General features: G+C 42.6%; 1 protein-coding gene across 9 annotated transcripts in view; it reads right to left on the bottom strand.

Moving 5' to 3' along the window:
* Positions 1–34: 34 nt before the first annotated feature.
* camta1a (calmodulin binding transcription activator 1a) overlaps positions 35–27,350 on the bottom strand; it is a 281,952-nt gene continuing 254,636 nt past the window's right edge. For 5 of the 9 annotated variants that reach the window (XM_071476958.1, XM_071476963.1, XM_071476962.1 and 2 more), the window contains 14 exons: positions 26,212–26,338; positions 25,393–25,527; positions 12,501–12,700; positions 12,107–12,303; positions 11,935–12,013; positions 11,443–11,791; positions 10,838–11,313; positions 9,938–10,116; positions 9,357–9,600; positions 8,480–8,551; positions 8,269–8,289; positions 7,935–8,134; positions 7,745–7,819; positions 35–5,221 (listed from right to left, as the gene is read on the bottom strand). In XM_071476958.1, coding sequence (XP_071333059.1) covers positions 5,158–5,221; positions 7,745–7,819; positions 7,935–8,134; positions 8,269–8,289; positions 8,480–8,551; positions 9,357–9,600; positions 9,938–10,116; positions 10,838–11,313; positions 11,443–11,791; positions 11,935–12,013; positions 12,107–12,303; positions 12,501–12,700; positions 25,393–25,527; positions 26,212–26,338 — 2,418 coding nt within the window. In that variant the 3' untranslated portion in view covers positions 35–5,157. Of the gene's footprint in view, positions 5,222–7,347; positions 7,379–7,744; positions 7,820–7,934; positions 8,135–8,268; positions 8,290–8,479; positions 8,552–9,356; positions 9,601–9,937; positions 10,117–10,837; positions 11,314–11,442; positions 11,792–11,934; positions 12,014–12,106; positions 12,304–12,500; positions 12,701–25,392; positions 25,528–26,211; positions 26,339–27,350 lie in introns of all 9 variants that reach the window. The other 4 variants (XM_071476959.1, XM_071476966.1, XM_071476957.1 and 1 more) reach the window with 3 other exon arrangements.

Genomic DNA, 27,350 nt, shown 5'->3' with positions numbered 1-27,350 from the left:
TAAAAGAGGAAACAAAAAGACGTTGCAAACTTGGTTCTCGAGTTTTCTTCATTTTTTCCTTTTTTTATTATTTTACAGCAGAAAGAATATAAAGCATTCAGAAAACATCTTCCATATTTTAAGGGCAATTCAAAACGTTTTGCATGGCTTCAGCAGCTGAAATCTCTTTTTTTTTTCTTTTTTTTTTACATATCCATCGAGTCAGTGACGCTTGTACATGCACAATTACAAAAATAAAACTTACAAACAAGAGAAGGGGAGAAAAAGGAGGAAAGCAAAACACATTAGGAGAACCAAGAGGAGATGAAACTCTGAAGGGCAGGGGTCGGGAGCGGAGAAAAATTGGGTCACATAACAGGGAAAGACAGAGAGAAAGACAGCTATAGAGGAGAGGAAAATAGATCTAACACTAGTTCACATGCAAAGTGTCGAGGACCCGTAACTTTCTATCAAAGCAGGGCCTTTTTTTTTCTTCTTGGTTTGGAATTGATGAAAACGTGCAGTTCAGTAAAGGGTGCCATATAATTGCTGTCCATAAACTACTGAATGCTTGTCTTGCAATACTGGCATTTGCATAAGAGTAAGTCGACTACATGTGTCCAATCATTTTAAACTTCACTAGGTCTATAGGTCTCCACAAAATAGTTCTTTATTGCTCTGTGTCCACAAGTGGAATATGTTGTAAAACTGTTTCTGTTCTGTTGTCCTGATGTGCCTACCTTTCTCCGGTTTGGGTGCTTGGGGAAAAAGAAGAGGAGGAAAGGCAGATTCCCAGGTCAGTTCACAGAACATCTTGATAATACTGTGTACTAATGCAGAGAGCCTATCAGCTAACCTGTCATCCCATTCATAAATGGCAGTAAAACAAGATTTGCAGGTGAACTTTTCATATAATTACACTCTTAATCTTAAATACCCTCTACACTTTGTCACTTAGATAAATTAAAGGCCTAAAGAACCGGCCAGAATTATACTATGATTTGACAGGCTTCTATGAAAGAACGTCAAATCATTTATCTTAATGAGCTATATATAACAGGACTTTATTCCAGGGCTCCACTGGTGTCGGTGATGTTCAACCATACTGAGAGGAAATGGATTATAAATCATATTCACTCATTTTAAGGACTTCAGTATCGCAGTGGTGAACCTGTCTGGCCTAGATTCTTAACCAGAGAGCACTGCTGAAAGATTTTTCAATTTCAGCGTCTTCTGCTGTGAATCACGTGTCCTGCTCTGTTTCCTCCTCCCCATTTTGGCACCCTGAGTAAAATACAGAAGGGAGGTGAACCAGTCCCTCGGCCTGGAGAAGAGCAATGCTGCCTTCACCGCTCAGCGTACAAGTGAAACTGACACCTTGACATATCTGCATGTGTGCTGTGCGGTGTCTTGTGCGTGTGTTTGTGTGTATCGTGTGTCACTTAGCTAATACTTGCTATATATACTGTCACAATGGTCTCCAACCTTGTCCCTTTGTTCCTATTTGAAGTTGGGAGCACACTGATCAAATCTAAATGAATCGAAAACTAAAGAAAAGGTCTAAAAAGTTAGAGCTTGCTCTAAAAAAGAATCCTGTCGTCATGCTTCGCCATGAAAACGTCAGCAGCTACTGAGTATTGATCATCGGCTCAATTTGTAGGTCTGCCCTCCGGTCACATGCCCTCTGTCTTTCTGAGTTCTGTGACACGTCAAACCAACGTTAATCGTTTTACAGAACAGTAATTCTTTTAACAAGTCTATCTGACTATCGATTCTAGGAAAATAAGCATGCTTTAGGTGCAGTTGTGTCACCCTGTTAACTATTTTACCCATGCAAGCATAATAAATCCTTCTCCTTTTTGCCACAACATTGCATTGGCTATGCATTCTAACCACGGACTTGAGGATGAATGCAAGGCAACAAACCCCAGTAGTGGCATTTCTAAATGTGAGATTTTAACAAGCTGTCCCAGTGCAAAACAGAAAAGAAGGCAGAATTTTTTTTTTTTAAATATAGCATGTTGACAAGCTGGAGTGCTGTACTGATACTGGTGTGAACAGGGAATATCATACTGTGGCTTTGGTGTGTCAGGTGAGGGTGATGGTGTGTGTTCATGTAGAAGATACAGCACTGAATGTGGGTGACCATGTTCGCTCAACCTTTCTCAGCCTCAGGTACATCGTATATATATTCTGACATTAACTTGGCGTTACCAGGATATGAATAGGCACTTTCTACATAAACACTCAGGAAATCAAGTTTACATATCAGATGAGTGGAAAAAAACAACAACCAGTCAGTCAAGGAAAAAAAAGAAAAGAGAAATACCTATTTAGCCTAATAATTATTTAGCAAACATGACAAGATCTCAGTAAATAAAAGTCAAGTTTTTCAGTGGCACTTGGCTGAATAATCACATGTCATTACTTGGATACAGAAAACACTTCCTGGTAGTTCTGGTAGGAGTATGTTATAAGAATTGGACAGCAACCGGCAGGCACCTCTAGACCAGCAGCTCGTGTAAATTCTCTCTTGGATTGTTCCTACAGCCCAATCATTACTGTTATATACAAGACACATTTTCTGCCTCGCAATTATAAATGGCACCAGTGCATTACAGTCGTTTTGGCTCACTGACCCTGCATCCAGGTGAGTGACAACTTTCAGTGCTGTCCTTCTGGATAGAATCATTTTAGCACCTTTGACTGTTCATTTTGCAAATGTGTTTTCAGCTGTTTGACCAAGAAATCCAGTCATGCACAGTATGCTACACATGTTTTGTTTTGTTTTTTTTTCTCAACAACACATCTTTGTTCTTTAGGTCAATTTCGACCCTGGCAGCCTTGATCAAGGAGTTTTTCATTCAAATATATCGTGTTGGGAAAATCTGATCACCAGTTTACTACAGGGATTGATAAATCAGTGCTTCGTGCAACATTTGAAGAGGTGAATTCAATCTGTTTCAATGCCAGAGCCCAGAAGATAGATTACTTTATCTAGACACCATGGGCAAGGCTGCCATTTACAATCTTTAAGATCAGACAAGATACCTCGGTAACACATCACATTCCATTTGCAATGACAACATAAATAAAACTCAGACTTCGCTATGGTCTGTTCAGTGATGGTAAAATGCTGCAGTCACCTGTGTGAACGGTGGAGACATGAGACACTTATATGCTTTCTGCTTAAATATGACTCCCTCTGCAAACTGTGTACCTTATTGATCTAGTGATCCTCGGCCAGTTGTGATCTTATGGTCTTTAGTGCTAGTGTGTATTTCACTGTATGATTATCTGTTCTGCAAAAATTAACTTAATTCTCTTCTTAAGCTATATAGCATTCACATACCTTGGCACCATTGGCAAAAGATTCTTGGTAGCCCAAAACAAACAAACAAAAGGAAAAAAAAAAAGTAAACATAACCGTACTTGTTTTAAGATAATTTTGCAGACTTCTCCTAACTCTAAATACAGTATTTTTTTTATTTTTTCATATTGCAATAATATCATGCTTTAGCAAAATGTTCTTCTCAAGAACGATCAAAATAAAATAAAATACTCTAATAGTGAAATAGTTTTAATTTTACAGAGCATAGCCACTACTGCTTTTGTTGTTTTTTTTCCCTTTTGACTCTGTTCATACTTTTCATGCACATAGCTCATTTTTATCCCAGGTATTTACACTATATACAAACAATACAACCATTCTTCTTAGGCATTCAAACAAAACTATACAAATATTCTGTTTTTGTCTCATACCTGTTTTTGACCCATTTTTAATGAATAAAATAATATATTTCTAAAATACAATCCCCTTTGGGTAAATGTTTTTTCCTTCGTACTTTCAGCCTTCTTTATATACAGAAATCGCTCAATTGTCAAAAATATGGATTTGTCAAACCCCTATTTTGGGACAAGCTTAGGGACCCCTCAAAGAATCTCTAAGACGTCAAGGCAATGTATGTGATCTTCCCCTCAAAAGCCTTCACAGGCTCTGAAGTTCGTTTAAAAAAAACAGTAATAACCTGCATGACCAGAACCATTACAACACAAAATAGGCAAGTTCTTTTCCCTTGTTTTAGGATTCAGAGGAGCAACCAAGGCAAACTGAAAGAAAACCAAAAGAAACAGGACAATACAGGGATAGCTTCATCACTGAGATGGTGGAACTTATGGAGGAGAGGATGGGTGTGTGCACCACCAGAGTGCAAACAAAAAGAAAAATCATAGGATAGGCTGAAAGACTTCGACCATAAGCACACAAGCAAATACTTTTCTTGCCAAGAAGTCATGCATTTTTTCTTGGCAGGATTCAACAACATAGAGTCTGAAGATACAGATCATCAATACATTAGACTTGATGGAACAAATACATTGGACAGTATGGAACAAATTCAAGTAATAAAGTGACAATATATACGCTAAAGCATAGGGTTTTGTTTTTAAGAAATGGCAAAAAAGAAATATTTCAACCCCCCATCTGCATCTGCATGTTTAAACCCCGGACTACATTCATTTGTAGCTCCACCCGTGTGGGCAGACTGGTGGGGTAGAGCACAGTGGGACAGGAGGAGCTTTTAAGCTAAATTTAATATTATATAATCTACAGCAGTGGATAGAAGTGGGCGTGTGGGTTAGCAATATATTTGGTTAAAAAAAAGAAATCCTTCTTCAAATGAATTGATTGGTCACTTAAAAAATTATGAAATACAATTAGAGCCCAGAGTGTTTCTGCATGGTCTCCCCTATCCTCTGAGATCTTCTGCAGCAGCCTTAATGTACGTCTCTTCAGGTCCTCACGTGTGACAGACCTCCTCGGACATGTCCTGCGTTCGCTTCCTTGATCGTCCAAAACCTTTTCATATCCAAAAAAGACAAAGCAATCCATGAAAAAGTGCAAAAAATGGCATGAAGCAAATGTTCTGCACCCCCCACCCCACCCCGACCCTCAGAGTTTATAATCCCGTAGAAGTTGCAACTCTCCGAACAAAATCAAGTCAGTGGAAAGAATAGATATGTGAAAAAATGCTGTTGTACATGTAATAGTAGTTGAACCAGTAACACTGCAGAAGTAGTAATAATTGCAGTGCTTGCATTGATGTTTTTTTTCCATTTCTCTTGTAAAATGTCTTGGGTACAAACAAAAAAAAGAAAAGAGGAGTCAGGAGAGTGATGTCACATCGCGAGGGGGCTCTTCTGAGGGGTCTCATGTTCCCTGGCCCTTTTCAATTCTTTCACCCTGGAACACAGACAGAGACAGGCGTCCATGAATACAGCAGCCTTGACTTGAGTGACAAGCTTATTAAGACACACACAGGCTTAACAGCATCACACTGTTCAGCCAGAACTATCAGAACAATATCAAGTCAGCCCAGATCATCAGGAACTACGGCTGGTCTGTGAAAGGAAACGTTGGTCAGGATCGAGCTGAACTTTGGAATGAACAGAATAGGATAATTAAAGCACAATTACAGAATCATTACTATATTAATAATTAATTACATTTGTGCACTTTTGTGACAGAATACGTAAAGGAAATCTTGTCATTTAAAAATGTTAAATACTCCAAAACAATATGATGATGACATTATTATTATACTTACAGTTATTCTAAATTGATATCAATTTCAAACTGACAGCAGCCACGTGACACTAACATGACAACCTCTGATTTGGACAAATGAAGATTAGAATGTAATGCAGAACTGTCCGTCAACATTTTTAAATCTAGTTAGTGATAAAAAGAATGAATCATTGGACTAAATGTTTATGGTCAAGGTCGAGGTCACATCCTCATATAAAGACTAAAAGATCTAAGAAGTCAAACAGGTCAAGGCTGAGAAGAAATTCTCCATTTTTGGAAATGAAAAGCAACTGATTTTCGGAATTCCCAGTCTTCATAATGATAGTTGTCTGGTGGTTCACAGAAGAATACCACCACAAGCTGCTGTGGGTTCATAGAAGAGACATGTGTCTCAAGTGTGTGAGCAAAAAGCGGTCAGCCTTTAAAGTACGCAACTCTCTTTACCCCAAAAATGGATTTTAACACATCAACCACCACCATGTTATGGATTTAGCCCTACAGTTCTTTGTAGAGGATAAATACTGCAGACTAGGGGTAGATGCATGGTTAGATGCAGTGTGTGCACACATGCATTGTGTGTATATGTGTGTGTATGCGTGTGCTGCATCCTCTTATGCTGAGCTGTTGTGCTCCCTGGAGGAATAAATCCATTAAAGCTCTGTGCTGTAGTCCCAGTGGGTGAAGGAAGCTATTGTTTGTTTGGTTTTTTTTGCTGTGACCTATATGCTATCACAGCTTCCTAACCTATTATCACAGTGAAGCAGACGAGCCTGCCATAAGTACATCAACAATCTCACCTGCTCTAAAAACACCGTACCCTCATTTAGGACAGTATACAACAGATATGGAACATAGTAAAAACATGTAACATGAATGTCAACAGCAAGGAGGTTCAAGATTTGTGAAAATAACTTGTATACATGCTATATATGGTGTCTTTCCATTCAGCTGTTTCCTTTTGTACTGTGTTTTTTTAATTTGTTTTGTTGTGATGAACCAATGGGCATATTCCATCCAGCAGTTTGACACAGTTTGAGTAAGTGGAAATTAGACGGAATAAGTTCCCCTCTCAGTCTGTTGAGTGGCTAGAAACAGGACACACAGCCAATCAGACAGACAGACAACTACTTGAGAAACAGCAGGCCCATAGCATGCCTGAAGGTAGAAGAGCAAGGCCCATAGTTGTCACCACTTGACATGCAGCAGAATAAAACATGATTGAGAAAAAGCCTCCCGTTCTCTCAAACTGGCTCTCCGCATAACCACACACAACCAAAATTAACAAAAAATAAATAAAAAAATCATGAAACGAAAAGTAATTTCCAAGGAGAGAAAGACAGAGATAAAGAGAGTCAGAGAAGTGCCTGTTAAGTGTTGCAGTGATATTGTCATTCATAAGCAATTTGTTAGTTTGAGATAGGTTCTGCTCTAAATCTGAGCTTCTCAGTCCACCTGTGGCTCCAGTTGGCAGCCTTCATGCAAGCAGGCATCAAGCAACAGTGATGGAGAAGGAGGCAGGGTGGGTGGAGGGGTTGGAGAGAGAGAGAGAGAGAAAGAAAGAGAGAGCAAAAGAGGAAATCAGAGTGAAGGGAGGAAGGAGAGAATGAGAAGGCCGAGACCTCAGGAGAGATAATTGTATTATTAAAGAGTGAGAGTGAGACTGGGAGAGGGAGAAAGAGGCATACAGAATAAACAGGGAAAGAAGGAGAGAGAGAGTGAGAGAGTGTGAGAGAGAGAGAGAGAGAGAGAGGCACGAACTGAGTTGCTGAGGCTGCACTCACCCGCTTGAACAGTCTATGGTCCATCAAGGGGCTTGGCATAAACAGCAAAACAATACCAGACAGCTATTAGCACACAGTAGGCACTGTGAGGGAGGGGGCGAGGATAGGTGGGGGCCAAATACAGTGAGGGGGAGGGAGGTGGAGCTTAGGTGTTGGAGACATTTCTAACCACCCAATTTTTCCAACAGAAGTAAATCAAACACATCACACCGAGTAAAGAGAAAAGGTGAGAGATGGACAAAATCATGAAATCAGTGCTAGTTTCTACAAAGTCTTACCGATTAGCTCAATGGGATATCATTCTTTTAGACCGTGAACCAACCACTGATGTGCTGTTTCACATATGTGTGTTTATACATGTATGTTAGTATGTGTGTTAGTCAGTGTCGGGGTCTACCTGTGGCGACAGCGACGTAGGAACCTCATAATCTTCCTGGCAGCCTGATCCTGTCTCTTTGTGAGCAGACTACCTCTGTAAAACACCAGACAGATATCAGTGTCATACTTTTGGAGACTGGCACACAGACCTTATCTTATTGTAGTACTATATCCCCGTGTTTGGCCTTAACACATAGCTGGGTATCTACCTCAGTTTGTGCTGCACCAGGGCTGCAGCCGCCCCGCGGTGGTGGGGCTTCAGCCTGCCAAACTCCTTGTAGCTGCGGTAGTATTGCTGAATGAGCACAGCGGCTCTCCGGCTCTGCTGGAACTTCTTCTGTTCATGGTAGCTGCGAAATTTACTCTGGATAAGGATGGCGGCCTGCGTCATCTTCTTATAAAGTGCATACTGTTGACAAGAACAACACGATTTGTCATGCTGTGTCACGTGTGAATACTCCAGCAGAGCTATGGGATCACGCTGTAGTAGAAGAACACAATCTGAAGTTTAGCAATGAGTTCAGCTTAGTAAAAATGTTTTACCTTCAAGGCTATCCATGTTAGCTTGCAAACAGAGAAAGGGAAATATTGTGAATGATGCACTAACATGGTCTAATATTCACTAAAACTCTGTTGAGTTAAAAAAAAAAGCTCCATTAGTATATTTAAGAGTATTGAGATTAATTCATAGATCTGCATCCTAAAAGATAAACTAATGACTTAACTAATTGCACATCAGGAACACTGCTCCTACCTGTTTGTATTTCTTGTAACAACGTTGAATAACAGCAGCAGCTACTTCCTGTTGTTCTCGGAGCGGCCGTCCCTGTTGGAGAGTAGAGTGGGAGAGGTCAGAGGTCACAGTAGAACCTGCATTTTGCCACAAAGGAAATTAGTTGATCTGTCAAGTCTCCCTGAGGTGTCCTGGTGGCGGGCAAATGAACGCCACCCTGGAATGAATCCACCACTGGTGGAGGAGGAGGTAAGCTGTGGAGCAACAGAGAGCCAAAAGTTTGTCATATGAACACTCTTGTAGCTTGGGAGGGGGTGGGGGGTGGGGGGTGGGTAGCAAGTTGACGAGTGGGATCGGGCAAGGGGGGGACTGTGTGGAGAGCTAGTTAAAAACAGGCAGTAGCAGGCTCCAAACACCTCACTAAGAGACAGAGAGACAGAGAGAGAGAGAGAGAGAGGAGGAGATCAACTTAATTGTGTCTAATTGGAGCAGGGTTAAGGGGGACAATGCATCGTTCCTCTAAGCAAGGCCATGCTCTGCTCAAGCCACCTTCCCATGCTGAAACCACAGGGACATGTTTGTATACTTCTTTGTTTATGTCGTCATGTGTATATGAGCAGAGAAACAGAGAATGAGACAGAAATAGAGATAGAAACGTGAATAATATTAAGCGTCATTAGAAACAGTACATCTCCCGACGACAGATGTTAATGAACCATGTCACAACCGTGAGCTTTACTGCAACAATCAGAGTTCCATCGCTTGGAACCAAATAACAGTGAACCCTACAACATCCCCCAGAAGCCCAAAACAAAACCATCTAATTATTCCAGTCCTAACAGCACAGCCCTGTCACTGCAGGCTGCAGTACACACAGCATATGGCGCCAGGCCTGTACCTTGTACTTGCGGAAGGCAGTTTGGACAAGGCGGGCAGCCTCATACAGCTCTCTCTGCTCTGGATCTGACAGAGTCAGCTGGGCCAGGTCTCGCTCCACCTTGCTGTTGGAGGCATTGATGAACTCGCTCCAATCAGCCGGGGATGGGAGTGTGGACCTCTCCAGGGGCCCCTCTCTCAGCGGAGACCCGCCAGGACTGAGGCTGGGGTTGGATGATGGGGTGAGGGGTTCGTTATAAAGAGATCTGAGGAGAGAAGATGACATTTTCACTTCTTCTTGTACCTCCTTATTATCATTGTAGAAATGCTGCAGGTGGTGATTATGCCAGCTTACACTACATCCGTTTACTTAACCTTTACACTTGACTCTGACCGGCAATTCATGCATGTATGTATACATATGCTCTACACCAATTTCACTCCAACAAAGCAGTAACCTTTTGAGACAATACTACAGTGCAAGGCATAGAAAAAAGGATGAATACCTCTGCAGTGAGGAGGACACATACTCTACCACACACACCCACGTGCTGGCGATGCATTATGTATATCTGCTGTTCCCTGCCCGACGGCGCTCCTTACCTTAAGTGTATGATGCTCGGCAGCTGTTCCACATCTCCCAAGTAGTTGGCCAGCCAGTTCATGGTGTTGCTGACCCCTGACGTGTCCAAGGGCACCGAGTCTCCAGCGGTGAAGTTCTCCCTCTTGATTCTCTCTGGCGTTGCTTCAATGATGTGCTCCGCCAGAGTCATCATGTTTACCTGTTTGGTTGAGACAAACAAAGATGAGCTTACCACTATATATGTGGTAAGAAACAACCTAGTTTGGTGATTGTACATGCCGGTTTAATTGTTTCACTCTATGACAAAAATTTTGGATCTAATATTAATTGCGAGGGTGATAATGATGAGAGCGATATTGTTGTAGGCTAAAATTTCTAATCCAGGACTCCATCGGTTGGAGGAGCAGTTAGACTGAGATGGATGGCTGGAAGAATTCCTTGGCTATGGAAGTGGATCAATAGAGAGAGTTTATTATGCAGTGATGGTCAATAACAGAGTGCCAGATTAGCCTGGTGAGTATCGCCTACCCAAATCAGAGGGCGAACATAAAAGAGGTGGCGTGGTACTGTTATGTCCAATTTAAATGTCATCTTGCAACCGTTTCTTCACTGGTGACTGTGTAGCTCTTAGCCATGCTACTTCAAAAAACGGTGCCACTGAAATATCCATACCACCTCCTCCCTCTGATGGTACACAAGCTTTATATGCAAAGCTAACATTATGTATTTGTATGACAGCTAAGCATTTTCTTTGTTCAACAACTTTGACAACAACCATGTTTATCAATGTAGTTGTCATTTCTGCTGCTCTGCTGTGTGGTTAACCTTCACATCAACAGCAAAAAGTTTGTTCTGTGGTAGAGCTGCTGCCAGGCTCTGCACCTTTAGCTGACTGAGTAAATTGTTGTTTTCTTAATCACCTGCAGGTCATCCATCTGTGTGAGACAGTCCTGGTTTTCCAGATCGTCCCGGTAGGTTAGCAGTTCTGCGTCAGCCATTTCTCTGTCTGCCATCACAAGCATGCCTAGCTGCTCCCGCTGACGCAACCGGCTGACCAGTTTCTCCTTCCCCAGGCTGCTGCCTCCACTGACCCCCAGCGCCTTCCTGCCTAAGCCGCTGCTGGAGAAAGTCTCTCTCGAGGTCCATCTGGCTATCCCTGTGCTGCCTCCTGTAGACAGGCCCTTCTCTGAGCTGAGGCCTTCTGAGGACAGGCTCTTGGGGCTAGAGGACAGCTTGTGGAGCTGTTGCTGCTCCAGGCTCAGAGGAACAGACATGGCCTTGTCGGGCCGAGTCTGAAAGAGTTCTGGGTTGGGTTTATGTTTTTTAGCAAGTGGGAGGTCTCTTTGGCCCTCGCTGCTGTAGTAGTTGGAGGGCTCTGATCTGGGCCTTCTCAAGTCTGCAAAAAACCAGAACATGTAACAATTAGCTGCATAATACACTAACAAAGGTAAGAAGATAAGAGATCTTCTAATCAGTGATTTTTCTTACAGATGTAAGAGACGTGCAAACAGAGAACTCTCCTGACCTGGGTTGAGGCTGGTGGTGGTGGATGTGGTTGTAGTAGTGGCAGGACCTCCTTTCTTGCCACTGGGTGCGACTACACTGTCGTTTGCCCAGCTGACCATCCAGCTGTCTGTGGTGGGGGCATCAGGGCCCGGAGAGAAAGACATGCGAGTTGTGGGTGGTAGAGGAGCTGGTGGCTGCTGCTCTTCCCGCTGTAGCTGCTCCAGACATTCGGCCAGTTTGGTATGGCCACGAGAGCGGGCAATTGACAGGGGTAAGCGGCCTAGAGAATCTGGGATAGCTAGGGCACGTCTGTCCCATTTGTACAGGACCACAGCTGCCTCCAGGTGGCCCAGTGCACACGCCCACATCTGGATGGAGCACAGATAAGAAACGGAAGAGAAATGGAATTAAGCAGGGTTATTACACTAGAAACCAGCTACAGGTTTCAATCACAACACATCTCACAAACTAGGATTTGCTTCCTTAATATTCTAAAGATGTTAACTCTTACCAGAGGTGTGCAGGAGAAGTGATCCACATTCAGAGGGTCCACTTCTAACTCCAAATCAATACTATCAGCATGCTTGGTGCTGAATGGAAGAGAGAAAACAATCAGAAACCTGCTGCACACCAATTACAAACCGGAGCACCATTATACAGTATCTTCAGTATTTTGTTCTCACCGCCACTTTATGAGTGTTTGAATGAGGGTGGCGTAGCCCTGGCCTGCAGCCAGGTGAAGGAGTGTCATGCCTCTGAAGGTCTTGGAGTGGATTAAATGTTTGGACTTGGCCCAGCAAGCTCTGCTCATCATCTTCTCACAGACCACCACGACGCGGCTCTCGAAGGAGCTGCTCGCCTGCATCTGGCCGGATACACACTCACATAAACAAAAGAAGCAAGTCGTTATTGGTTGTTCCAAATTCCTTTCTAACAACAACAACAACCTAAGTTGTGTTCCTTTCTCAGTCAATCAATCAGTAACAACACAATGTGCTTGCTGTGTACTGTCACATGCACAGACTGCACATCCTCATGCCATGACCTACTGTATGAGTAGCGTGATGTGGTTTTTACCTGTGACTGGCTGTTGTTGTTGCCTCCCCCTCCACCTCCTCCGCCTCCACCCCCTCCCCCACCACCTCCCCCTGTTCCCCCTGTTCCTCCTCCAGCTCCGCCACTCCCTGCACTGCTCGGCTGCTGGTGGCTGGCCATCTCTGCCATCCTCCTCTCCATCTGCTCCAAGCGCTCCAGGATAGACATTCTGAACTGGTTATCTGGGCAAACAGTGGGTCACAGAAGAAGAAGAAGAAGAAAAAGAAGAAGAAGAAGAAGAAGTCAGCACACGAGTAGCATCCAGTGTGTTAAAAAAAAAAAAAAAATTGTTGGTCTTTGCTGTTACCAGCACAAACAGCCCTGCGTCCTGACAAGACAAATTATCACACAATATGCACCACAAGCTGCACTAAATATGTTGCTCTGAGCGGCGTTGAGACTGTCGCAGCGACTGGAAGCTTAACATCATGAGGCATGCAATCAACACTTGCCCAAATGTATTAAAACTAATTTCTGAGACACCGCAAAGCTGATGGCAAATTAATTTCCTACTTTCAGCTATAACACACAAAACCCTGATAATCAGTCTTAATCTCCCCAGAATGTGAGTGAAATAGCATCAATCATTAACTTCATCAAAACAATTGGGCTTTACTAAAATAACCTTTAAGGCCCATCAATCATCTGCTAATGGCTCCCATCACTAAACCCCTGCCGCCATCACTCCTCCACTACTCATACACAGCCACAGCAGGCTATAATACAGGTTGAATGATTGGCCAATGAGTGGGGGCATGTTGAATGTGTCCACCCTTCCATACAGGGCTTCAGACACGCTCTGGGGGAGTGTGCATCTGAAGGCACTCTCCAGCTGATTAAGTATAGCCTATTATGGCCAAGGCGTCCTTTCCCACCCCCACTCCATGAGCCTGTATGGTAGGAAGACCACAAAGCTGACAGTACTGAATCAATCACAACTTAAACCTATCCAGAGTCCTTGAAATCCCAGCCTTTCCATACATCAAGATGGATGGAGGCTCATAAGACTTGGAGTGTTTACATGCAACTTAGGAGGCAAATATTGCGTTGTACCCGGTGTCAAAGTAGTTTTATGGGTTGTCTCTACTCAGATTTCAACCTTGCAACAAGGAAATCTATTTTCCATGCCAGAAATATAGAACATGCTGCATAATGCAAGACTGAAGTGAGCAAGGGGCAGAGCAAATGACTTCTAAACACTGAACCGATTTTAATTGAATCAAGCACAAAAAAATAAAATGGGTATAAATGGAAAATTAAGCAGACTGTAAAATTGCCAGGCAGGTTTTTCTCTTTGCATAAAATGTGTTTGGGTAACTAATATTACAAAGTCCAAACACTTGCAAACAATGTAATTTAAACTTGCTGTAATATGTTCATGTAAGATTATACCACCACACACACACACACTCACTCACCTACATGTTAAACAATAACAAAGACTTGTGAGTATAAGTGTGCACACACACACACACACACACACACACACACACACACACACACACACAAAGTATACTGTGTACAGACAGTGGAATGGGATGGGCACAGAGAGCCCACTGCAGCAGGGAGTATAGAAGACTGCATTAGCATTCCCCATTTAGCCACTATGAGGCCGTTTCTGTGGCAACCTGCTGCCGAGCGGTAACTAGGCGACAAGAACATGGCTGTGTGTGTATGGTCTGCCTGCGTGCTATTGGCTTATTGATGAAGGGGAGGAGAAGGACTCAGTACACCAGCAAAAAAAAAAAAAAAAAAATGGTGAGAGAAAGGCAAACAATGAAAAAATAGAGTCCATAAATCTTCTTTGCTGTGCTTTTGTGTACTTTGCCCACTCTCTTTTCTCAGTGTTGACGCCGTAGGTAGGGACCTAATGACTCTAAGTGGGGAGCCTTCACAGCACGACCTGGTGACATTTGCGCTTTACGGTATCTTGGCAGTGATGGCTCAGGGCTCCGTGGAGAGTTAATGTCACAGTCAAACCTCCTATAAGCCACTGTAAAAGAGGTCAAGTAACTGCTATGATTGGACAGAACAACATAATGTCACTGGCTGGTAGGTACATTACTGCTTTCACTGACAACATGCTGCACTGTGGATAATGGAGACCTATCAACTGAGTGTGGGTGAGGGAGCCATCAGATCAGCAGGTTGCAACGTTTGCCAAGCTTCTTCCTATGTGGGATCCATCTTGAAACAGGTGAGGTGAAGAGTTGAGAGCCTGTTCCAGACTGAGTGCTTGTGTCAAGAGGGGAGTCAGAGGGCTGAGATAGGTCACCACGCTACAACCCGGCTTGGTACAAGGCTATGCTCTCCCTCTCCCTCTGGCTTACAGGTGGGAGAAGATGTAGACAGAGAGATGGAGAGAGAGCGAGAGAGAGAGAGAGAGAGAGAGAGAGAGAGAGAGAGAGGGGATAGTTAGCGGTAGGCTGACATGTCTTTGTTCAGACCCAGTGCTGCAGTGTGCTGCAGTGCAGATGATGTCATCTCCACCTGCTGCCTGCTGCTCCAAATGCGATGCACGTCCACTGCAGAGGGAGGATGGGGGTAGAGACGAGTGGGAGGAGAGAGGGAGGAGACAGGGAAGGGGAGCAGCCAAACAGAACTGTAACAACACGGTGACGTTGTTAACGCCCTCCCACTCTCCGGTTTACTCCCTTGTGACGGTGTGTGGCAGCAGACGTGGTCACTCTCACATGTTTCGGGTAGACTGTGACAAGCTATTTTAAACAAGCAACTGGGTGCAAAAACGAGCACAAACTTGTTATATTTTGAATACGAAAGGTGATTAGTCATTCGAAGGGTAAAATTACAGCTGTCATAACACAAGTACGCCTCCCAAAGCCAGAATACGTTTCTGTGGATGAGCCAGGTTCCCTCTCTTGTGGAGATTTATTAGACATCTCCCCCATGCTTTTGTTGCTGTATTCCCCTGCAGGACTTGGACCATTGCTAACTTTCTCCATCCAAACTGAATATGAAAAAAATTAAAGGAGAGAGAACTCTTCCCTCTCCTGTAGGAAAACCTACACCGATTTTCATGCCTTTATCAATTCTCTCACACTTCTATCTACCTGAACTCCTCTCTGCTGTGGGTTACCCTGTGGAGTGCAGAGTGCTTTCTACTGGGGTTTTATTTTAATGAGAACAGCTAACAGTTAAGAGAGAGGGATGTTTTTTTTCACACAGTCTGTTACATAACAATTAGAGTGCACCTTTTAAACTGACAGTATGTTGCTAAATGATTTTTCCTCATAGAAGTGAGAGCACCACCTCTCACCCCTGGGACAAAAGCTTGGAGAGGATGGCAAAATACCACACTTAAGGGTGTTTTAACAGGGTGGCTGTTGCCTTAGCAAAAATTGAACAGTGTGCACCATGCATGTGAAAAACACCCATGTCACACTCTGTGGCAAAGGTCTTGAACTTTTATGACTGATAACCCAGATGAGTAATTTTGTCGCTTGCCTTGGGACTAACGCTCATTACAGTAAATTCTGGTCTGTGACCTGGTCGTGTAATATAGATAAAGAGGCTGGGCTCTATATGGAAAGTCAGCAGTCTAGTTTGGGGAGTCACTTTTACACAAGAGCCACAGCAGGAGCACTGTCACATACTTTCTGCATGATAAAGTGCCTGATCTCTGCAGAGTCAGTAGTGTTTCAGTAGTGTCACTGTTGCTTCTGTTTAAGGACATGGGTGTCCTCTAGAGAATCACAGAGCACAGGACCTGCAAGATGTGCATCAGATTTCAACCCACACAAGCGTCACGGTCCTGCCCCATGTGATCTATCTCATCTCTGGGACATGGCAGCGGCTCCTCATGAGACAGGTTGACATACAGACGGATAAGGGAAGGAAGGACAGGGCTGTTTATTGACACGCAATGGAGCACAGTGGGAGTGAGAACAGGCTGAAGGGAGGAAGAAGACAGCAGGAGAGATTACAGGTAAGGGCAGGACAAGGATGAAGTGAGATGAGATGAGAGGACAGCACGAAGGTGATGGAGAGGGGGAGAAAAAGGGAGGAGAGGAAAAAGGGCAGGAGAGCGAGGACATGCCGAGGCAGAAGTTGTTACTGAGACAGGTTGGAGAATTCAGTGGCTGGATCAGGTTAGCGGGCAGCAAAAGGCAGCTTGTCTGTCCTTGCTTGGAAATGTCAAGGATGAGGGCAAGAGGAGAACTATTACTGGAGCCCCATTATCTTGGAAACATGTGGGCGCCTGTGCACAGAAACAAATTTTTTTTCATCCTTGGACCCGTAAAATACTTAGTTCAAGTACAAGAAACTTGTTGTACACAATATCAACACACAGCGGCAGTCAGGGTCTTAGACAAACACTATAATCTGAAAGTCAGAGTTGTGTTAGAATCACACATCAGAGTGTTTGTATTTCTGAGTTTAGCTAAAGAAACAGTTCTCCTGTCGTTAGTCATCACATGTATTCTGTATTCTTTATTGAAAACGGCAAACTCATTTTATCCCAGAATGCCTTACAAGCGTATTCATAGAGTGAACTCTCGACAGAGAGTGGGAGGACATCTTTAATCCTCACTTCTGAACCTCTGGTTGTGTTTGTGCCAATCAATTTAGTGCCGGACCTCATTATCTCTCTGCAGCCAGTCAACTTCTCAAATGTAACCCAGCAGAAAGACCGGAGGCCAGCCTCCCTCTGGCTCTCTGTGTGAGCTGACTGACAGGGGCTGGTATTTGTGACCATGCAGAGGAAGGGGCCAGGCCATCTGGCAGCAGCCCTCACAGCTGGAACACATGGGTGTCTGTTGATCAGACCGACTTCACTTGACATCATGTAATGACTGGTTGTGGTTTTGTTCTTCTGTCTATTATGGTTTTCCCTGCGTTTTTATTCTTGTTAGCAGAGTTATCACAGAAGATTGTTCTGACTGTTTAAACAATAATATTGTACAAGATAAAGACATCTTTCCTCTGTAGAATCTGTTATTATGGCATCAAGTCTATTTGAGGATTCTATCCATCCATCTCCTACACTGATTATCCTGTTCAGGGGGTGGAGCTAGAGGCAGGGTACAACCTGGACAGGTCGTCAATTCATCACAAGGCTAACACACACAAACCGCCAAATGCATTCACATTCACACCTGTGGGTACATTAGAGTTCCAGTGCACTTAACCTAAGAGTCTTTGGGCTGTCAGAGGAAACTGGATCACCTGCAGGAAACCCCTCAGACATGGGGACCCCCCCCCCCCAATAGTCGACGACTATGCATTCACAAAGATTTAGTTTTAATTCTTAGCTGTAAAATATTTGTGCTGATTTCTCTCTGTCAGATGATTTATCATGTTTTCTACGCCCTGGTCCTCAAACCTAAATAAGTTTGTCAGTGGGCAAATGTTCTTATACACAACAACAGAAATCCTTCCTGCACAAGGCAATCAGCTTTGATGTCAACATTTCGATTTCAAGTCCGAAAATAAAAAAAACATCCATATACCTGGATTGCTGATAAATTTCTTTTACATATAACAGCAAAAGGTTGGGTAAAATTGTAATATTAGGAAAGATTATGTACTATAAAGCAATTCTGAATCCCCACATGTTCGACAAAGAAATAATTTATTCTCAACCATATAGTAAAGTTTAATAACCGCAAACAAAGGTCACAGCACTTGAATGATACTCTTCTGTTCTACCACAAAGGTGAAGCAGCTCTTAACCTACTGGCATTTGCCCAGCTATATAGGTCAATATGAGTACAGACTAAACACTGAATAGATACACACTGTCACATTGTAGGTAAAATGCCAAGAGTGCACGCCATGGGGATTTACTGTCATCTGCTATCACGCTAATAGAGTGATTCAGTATTGGCTTTTTGTCTTGGAAAGCAGGATGGTTTGATTTTTTTTAAATAGGTGTTCAATTGATGCAGCAACAAGTACATATCATTAGCTTCCTATTTGCATAAACAACTACATACTGCTTGACACATGAGCTGCAGCCAGGAGTGCAAATGAGAGATGAGTAGAGAAATTATTTCAAAGATTAATCAATCTGATATAAAACACCACAGCCCAAGGGACAGGATGTCTCCAAAGCTTTCCATTAATAGTAAGACAACACACTTAGACCGAAATGCATTCACAGGATTCTCAGCCTGTTCTCATTTTTTCTCTCAGTCGTTTTTAATATGGTAGTTAAATTCACATTTCAGTCTTTTGTCATATGTTGGAATGCTTCCTACACAATACTGTGGCAACAATTGTAATTTCCAACTGAAGACACACAGGAGAATGAGCAGAGACCTGAGACTTACAGCCAGGTGATTTGAATGTGATATAAGTTATATTTGGTGTGACACTATGTATATTACCCCTCTTTTATTTTATTGTCTTTATCTTATGGCAACTCTGGGGGGTACAACTGCAGAGCATGAACAGGGACTGAAGCTGAATTTGATAAGCACATTAGCAGACTGACCCACAAATGCAAAGCAAAGCTAACAGCAAAACATAAGAACTTTCCCTGGATTCTAGTTATTAATATACAGCACAATTAGCTGAGAATATGGAAATACACATTATCCCCTTATGGTTTATGGCAGACCGGCTAGATGCACATCACAGAACTGACATATAACCACATGAAAACCAGACTTCAGCTTCTAAACTGATCAAAAGCTTTCCTCGACACCTCTTTGACAGTAACACCTCAAACTGCACACAGTAACATTCACAAAGGTAGAATCCCTTGCATCACTATTATATGGGATTAGGTTAGATAGACATGGTGTTATTCTGTCTACCCACTATATCTTGGACAAAGAAAAAAAAAATTAACAAGTCAAATTATTTAAGTATAATAGACACTAACAGTCGAGTTCAACAATCGAGGTCATTTCAAATCATGAGGGAAACTTGGACTGAGTCACATGAACAGCTACAGATGGTGTGCTCTCTCCAAATGACTGTTTTTCTGTAAATGACCCTGTCTCTTTAAAGCCTCTAGTCTGGGCTGATCATCACCTCCAGGTGTAAGCATTCCCACATCAGTGCTGCTGTTGCTAGAACTACTACTATTTATATTGCTCCTGTTATCGATATTATGAGTACAGCCTCAGCAGTGACATTGTTGCCCCTGATATTAGAACATGTGATTATACTGCTGTTGTTTTTAATGTTATTAGTACACTAGGCTCTACATCTGCTATAATATAATGTCTCATAACATCAACATTTCCACAGGTAGTAAGATAGATAAACAGTCTTTATTGTCTCGGGAGGAAAATGTGTTTTCACAGCTCCATTCCCCTACATGTGTCCTTAAATACACTCACATCCAGTGTATATACCCAAATACAGACTGCTCGGCGGGGTATGTTATTCAGGGCTGCAAAAGCAAAAGTATTACCAAGGTAAAGTGATCAGTATTGATATTGCTACCCATGCTGCTTCTGCAGCAAGCACTCAACTACTACAAGTGCTACTGTACTACCAACACCACCACCGCTAGTACAACTAATACATGATTGTGAGGTTCAGCAAAGACACAAACTGTTCCTACTGCTGCCAAATACACTTTATAAACCACAAAATAGTGTCACTTGGTGTTGTTGCGATGAATCCGTGTGCGTTACACCAAACAAACCTAGTGTCGTGATTCAGCCAACATTTGCTGAACATAATCTACAAGACTTTGCAACTTTGATCTATTGGTCTATCTTTCACAGCTCCGTCCAGAGGCCGCTGTGTGGGCGATGCATCTCCTTCTTCGCCTTGAATATAGGAAACCTCCAAACTTCACAGACGAGCAACAGGTAGATAAATGTATATCTGCGGCTGTCCCGCTTTAAATGTTCTGGAAAGCTCCAAACCAAAGCATCGTTTAAAGAATAAACGGGGTTAAAGCTGAGCCGCTGCTCACAGATCCGTGCTGCTGGAAGTTGTCGGCGGCAGCACTCGATGGACCGCTGCGGCTACGCGCACTTATTTAATTGCGTCTTAATTGTTTAATTAGTCCGCGCTGTTGACAGCCCCGGATGCAATCAGAGCTATCGAACAACAGCACAAGTGGATTTCACCACCGACCCGCTGGCCCCGATAACCTGAGCGGCACTCAGGGCTGCGACAAGCCTCCGCTGCGCTAAACAGGAGCAGCCACCGTACTTTGAAAAACACGTGAAGCAGCACTTGCAGCCTGCAGCGTCCGGACACCAGGCTGAGCAGGCTGCGACCTTCCAGTCCGACAGAGCAGACACACAACTGTCCAGAAACAGGCGGGGGTGCTTTTAATGTGCAACAGAAGTACAAAGACTTGGAAAACAGGCAGGGGGGGGCTGTTAGTTAACTTCCTTCACTGTTCAAAATGCCAGGAAATCAAATATTTTGTCACTGAAGGCGTCTGAGGAGTCTTTAATTTGCCCGAGCACTAGTCGTGAGTCAGGAGTTGGCTACTATCAGCGTCAACTCTCCAGTGTTCTGCAATGAGGCAGAATCACATGAGACACTTGAAGAAGCATGTGGCCAAAACAGACCATGTATTTCAAACTCCGCTACAGCTCAGACAGTGTGACCACGTTTAACCACTTCACATGCGGGCTATTCCAACAAGCGCAAACAAACTTCTGGTGGCACAGGCTTAACACGAGAAAAGGCACAGAATATATATATATATATATAAAAAACAGCCCAAACACAACACAAACACAGCACAGCACAGCACTACAGCCATAGGTTGAACTTAACACTTCTAACCTTCTATTTTATTTTCCATTGGTAGAGTCCACCTCAAAGCCAAAGGAAAAAAAAAATACTGCCTCTTTTGTCTTTTAGGAAATGCAGGTATCATTCACTGGCATCCTGACCCAAGAGTCCAACCAAAGCTGCATTTCACTCAATTTGCAGTTTAGCCCCCTCAGTCTGACGGCCGGGCTACTGCTTGGTCTTATACGGAGGAAAAAAATAAAATAAAAAATAGATATCCTTGGTGTAGACTGAATCTCAGTCTCAACAGAGCACTCGTCAACAATAGAACAAAGTGAGGGAAGAGAGCGACGTGAGGAGAGAGAGGGAGAGAGAGGAAGACCGCTCACTACTCTTCTTCCTCTAATAGCCCCCTCCTCCTCTTCACTTGTTTCCCCTCACACACACACACACTTCCCCAGTGTTTCTAGTAGTCGCTGCTGTACCCGCCTGCAGCACCGCCGGTAAACAGACTGCTGCTTCCTCCGCCAGCCGTGCTCCTGCTCCATAAACTATTGTTATGATTGGGTATTTGGCCTATAATAATAATAATAATAATAATAATGATAACAATAATAATTAGTGATGTTATTCAAATAGGTCTACTCGACGCGTGTGGCTGTGGATTCGGTTCACTGTGCGCCTGCACGGCGTCTCTCCCAGGCTGGAGAAAGTCGGTACAGCCATTAGAGATACTCCGACTGGAGCCGCCTTCTCCAGCCTGGCCGCCGTCTGAAACTGAATCTTGCTCTGTTTGCGGTAGTTTACCGTGTTTACCCAAACACGCCCACTCCCCCGCTCCTGCATTGTGTGTACACGGTCTGCCGTTTGTCACGCCGGTGCAGCTCAGTCTACTGTCAGTTCGCTCCCTGAACGCCATCAGTCAGCATGCCGCTATGCGGGGCTGTAATTTGGCAGTTCCCGGCGAACCTCTCCCGGCTCGGGCCGTGGGATTTGAGCTCAGGGACTTATTGGGGCGGACGGTGAGTGCTCTGCGGCTCCGACAGCTTTTCTGTCCTGCCCATGGCTCCGTACCTGCAGTGCTGCAGAGAAAAGCGCCCCTTCCCCCACTCTGCATTATGACAAATCAAGGCAGGCAGGCAGCTGTGCCATTAGCACATCATAGCACAGTGAGTCTTCCATTGGAGAACAAACTCACAAAGCTGTAGGCTTTAGCACACCGCTGCGGACTCGGAAGAAATATCTTACTGCACGTATGACAGGTAGTGTCAGCAGCCCTCAGGTCCTCAGCTGACTGACCGCAGGGGTGAAGTGGCGTGAGCGTGCACAGTGAGGAGTCTGACAGGAGTCTTTTCACACTCGTGTTGAGGAAGTGGGCGACTAGATCACTACTAAAATAGACGTGCATCGCTCTTCGCTCCTTCAGTTGTGCTTCAAGACAGTGGACGAAACAGATGAGCAGACAAACCCCGGTGATTACACCCTGCCCTACTTCTGAAATAAGTTATATGGTCTAGATACCACAGAGGGGGTTTCATTTGTCTGTGATTACAAGGGGCAAACGATGCCAAAGAAATCCAAACATTTACTTTTCCCAGAAAAAATTCTAGTAAGTGAACCTTCATGGATTTTTAAGTGCGCTTTGCGCCAGAGTCGCTGTCCACAGTGCGGGGTCCTGAAGCGTGTTGACACTGGTATTCGCTGTTTCCTGGAGCGAAATACATTTTTTGTAGTAACATGTATGCGATTGGTACATTCAAATATTTCAAAGAAAACATTCTTTCCATTTTGGTATGGCTGACCCTCCCCCCACTCCTTCTCAAGCACACACACAGAAACTCACCTGTGCCCACATCAGCTTGATATAAAGTTACATCATTTGTATATACATGTATGAAACAAAGCAAACACACTCATTTATATGTCATATTCCTTTAAAGCATCACACAGTTTCAGAACTATCTCCAATTTATTTTATGCTATTTTTTAGCTACTGCAAATGCCCTTTTCTATATTATGTGTCAGACTGTGGATCTCCTTCTCTAATAAGTCATGGAACAAATGATTTATTAGTAGCTCGATGCAACAGGGCTAAATTAAAACTGAAGTGAAAATTCCAGTGCAGTGCAATGGATCGCTAATTGTATTTGCCACCCTCAAATACAAGAGTGCAGATTACCATGGAACAAAGTGCAAGATAGCAGGCAAGGGGTTAATATAAGTAAGGTAATAGGGTGGGTTGTGTTTTCCCTGAGACATTCAGCTCCTCCTTAACTGGTTCTGTGAATGGGCTAGTGAGGCAGTAGGGTATGAATGGCGGAGGGATCCACTGGTACTGCCGTGTATGGGAGCCGCCAGCTCTCGATTACTCACTCCCACTCCCTCAAGGGCCGTCTGCAATGCAGCTGTCCTGTGAGCCTGTGCTTCACCGTGCCCTACTTTATCCTGTCAATGCTCAAGCACTGCAGCAATGCTTCCCTAGCAGCACAAACACGTGCACACACAAACATACAATGACTTACATTCTCATCACATTCTGCTGAACATGTCTACAGTAGGTCTCCCAACTTTAATTTAAACAGAATGGAAATTTACCAGCCCTGCAGCATCCATTATTATCTGTAGAAGACCTCTAAAATGCTGATCCATAAAAGCTTTCTTTTATCTTCTAGGGGGGGTCACACAAAGCTATTTTGGCATTATTTACAAATAATCATGAAGATCAATGTCCAAATCTGCCATTGCTTTTGCACCACTGTCTACACAAATAGATATCTTATTGTCTGACTGTGACACAGGCAAGATGAGACAATGAGCCTTTCTTTCACTGAACTCATCTAAAAAAAAATAAAAAAATATTAATATGAAAAGGTGAAAGTGAAAGTGTCTCAACACATTGTAACACAAGAGAGTTAACTCTCAAATCAGTGGGGCTGGGTAGTATGGTTGAATACTATATCACAAAATTATCAAGAATATTTTAATATAGCAATATTATTCAAAGTCACCTTTGTCACAGTCTAAATTCAGATTATATCGTTTTTAAGTGCAATTAGGGTTGAAGAACAACCCTATTACAAACAAAAGGTACTTTCCAAAATCTATGATAGTAATGTTAAAGCCTCACCTCAGTCTTATACTGCACAGAAGCAGCCAAACTCAAGAGCCAACCAAGTTTTAAGCCTAAATACCCCCCCCAAGGTCATATGTACAACTCATTGAACATATTTTTGTTATTGTTCTAACACTGTACTCATGTCATTCTGATATACAACATGTAATAACATTAATCCAAACCAAATTTCCATCTGATGTGAATATTTGAGCAGCATTTAACAGTGGCCATAGACATACAATGTGTGACTTAAGTTGCTCAACTGCACAAAACATATAACATGTTGTTGCTACATACTGTAAGTGTGTAAAATGGAAGATCACGTTCCTAAGCATGAAATGTTGTCCTGCAGGCTTCTTTGGCTCCGGTGAGAGCTCTTGCATATGAACGTGTAAGTTGTGAGAAATTAGTTTAAAGCAAAGCAAGAGAGAGGGTTTGTAATGAATGATGATTCTGCAGATTATTCATCAAAATTAAGGCAAGACACAACAGGTGATTACTTACTTGATTATTTACATTAAGACCATTATTTTTTGTTTTACAAGTTTTCTGAAATGTTGTAGTTGTACTGAATGTTTACATATGCAAATGAGGTATTATTAAATTAAATATGCCTTAATTTGTATACAATTCCAGAACAGAAATCTGAACACTGAGTAAAGCCAGGTTCAATTCAAATTCTTATTTTATGTTGTTGACATATTAGAGTTAAGGTTTTTATAGAGGGCACTTTGGAGATTTTTTTTTTTACTCCATAAATTAGCAAATACTGACAACAGCTGTAAAAAAAAAAAAAAAAAATGACATGTTTTTAGGAATAAAATGTAAACCCCCAGAACATGGATAAGAATAAAGCTTTACAATGAAACCTGACCCTGTATAGTAAAATAAACTGGATGTTTTCTTTCCACTAGTCTGAAAGAAGACATCTTATGGAAGCAAAATAACCCAAAATTGAAGAGTGCATGAAAAAACAATCTTTTTGCCTGCCGTGTCTCACCTTAACAAAATGAATAAGGCAACAGGAGATTCGATCAGATAGAAAAAGTCAAGCTAATGTAAAACTGAGGAGAGACGTACCATCCAGTGAGAGCCAGTCGTGCTGAGATGATGGCAGTGAAGGAAGAGCGCGGGCCTTGTACTCAAACACCACAGAGTTGGAGATGATCTGGTTACTGACAGCCACCTGCAGCGTCACCAGACCTGTGTCATGAGCTGGAGACAGGGACGATAATGAGAATTCAGTGCTTCGACAGTACACACAATCACCTAGTAACTGCTATGTGATCAGATTCGTTTATCAGTCGTGACTGGCTCGATTTTCTGTGCACAACTGATTCTCATTGTAAACAGAAATATAATTAAGGGCTTAACTTACATAGTTACATACATTAGAATTTAAATGTTATAAGTACAATGACTCACGTGGTCATCAGGTTTAGCCTGCTTTATTTTCTAATTCATTTCAATAAAGATACATTCTGACTGTTTTGACAGTAGCTTATACATATATAAGTATAATAACAAAACATATATAATATTATAAATATTGCAGAGACATTCCTTTAAAATGTAAGTGTATTAATCCATAGACACAAGGATTGTTTTGACCAGATCAGCCACATATTATTATCCTACAGACTATTAATCAAACAAATAAATGAAACCTAATGTTATATGTGATCAATAAAAATGGCTTTATAAATAAAGCAAGACATTCACCAATCCAAAAACAGCAAAAAAGGCACAAAATGTATTCAAAACTTTGTAAAGTTGTGCTTCAATTTAACTACGGAAGCAGATATAGCTAAAAAAAAGCGAGACATTCCTGCGGTGAAACCTCCTCATCAGCGTCCTTCTCTTGTTTGAAGCGTGTGTGTGAGCTTTCTCCTGTTTTACCTGGGCAGTAGCAGCGCAGCACCCCGGGTTGGATGAGAGAGGCAGGGACTGAGATCTGGTCAAACAGGCAGCTGTAGTTTGTGCTGGCCTCTTGCCAGGGCCCAGTAATCAGCACCTTTACTCCACCCTGCAAAACAGGACAAGTGGATAAAACAAACTGAGAACACAATTGCCAAGTCAGATTGAAGTGCCTCTGATTAGAGTTATTGTTTTTACCACACCATCTACAGTGCAAACATAAGAATGGCACCAAGGAAAAGAAAACACCTGCCCTATTCTGATCTCTGCTGCCATCATGTGGACAACCACTGTTATTTTACTACACTACTTTTACTAAAACACTCACCAACCACGACATTAAACTATTCTGCTTCCCTCCAGAGGCTGAAGGAGGGTATTACTACTGACAACATAATTGTAACACTGCCAAGACTGTGCATTGCATACAAGAGACGTGAATAGGTGAATCTGGTGCTCAATATAATAAGAGGTCTACTTATTTTTTGTTTGACTGGTGGTATATTTTTCAAATTCGTACTGGCTCTGCAATAATGGGAAAGTTCTTTCATCACAGTCATGACCACAAAACCTTAGCCTGAAATTAATCTCTGTAGGGAACACTTAACATATACAAGCTCTTTCAATTTCCTTAATTCAATTCTAATTTAATTTATAATCACTTGCATGTACATCATTGTTGTCACTCTTGTCCCTCTTTGGATTTTGGCAATACATGAATCTACAGTGAAAGTGTAGCCAGAATCTATTTTTAGAGTATCAAACTCTCATCCCACCCAGGCTTGAAAGGTGGCTGTAAACCATATCTATCATTCCCTATCAAGATGCCTTTTTTTGCCTGTGTGAAACCCTGCTCTTGGAATTCAAATAGAGGAGTGCAGGTGGAGGGACATGATAAAGTCAGCAACACTATCTGTATAACATTGCCTGAATGTACATTTATAAAATAGCAAATTAAATCTAATGATGAAATTCTCTGTCATGCTCTCTATAATATGCTTATCTAATAAAAAAGCTGTTCATATTGCTGTGTTATTAATGCACTACCCCTAAATCACATTTGCACATGTTCTATTTGCATCTTTATTAAAAAGAGCAGTGCTCTTGACTGCCTCATCTGG

This window comes from Trachinotus anak, unplaced genomic scaffold (genome assembly GCF_046630095.1).
Source record: "Trachinotus anak isolate AG129_WGS33_773 ecotype Australia unplaced genomic scaffold, CSIRO_AGI_Tana_v1 ptg000004l, whole genome shotgun sequence".
Taxonomy (NCBI): Eukaryota; Metazoa; Chordata; class Actinopteri; order Carangiformes; family Carangidae; genus Trachinotus; species Trachinotus anak.
The sequence above is the reverse complement of the archived record's forward strand: the minus strand, read 5'-3'. Positions and strand labels throughout refer to the sequence as shown.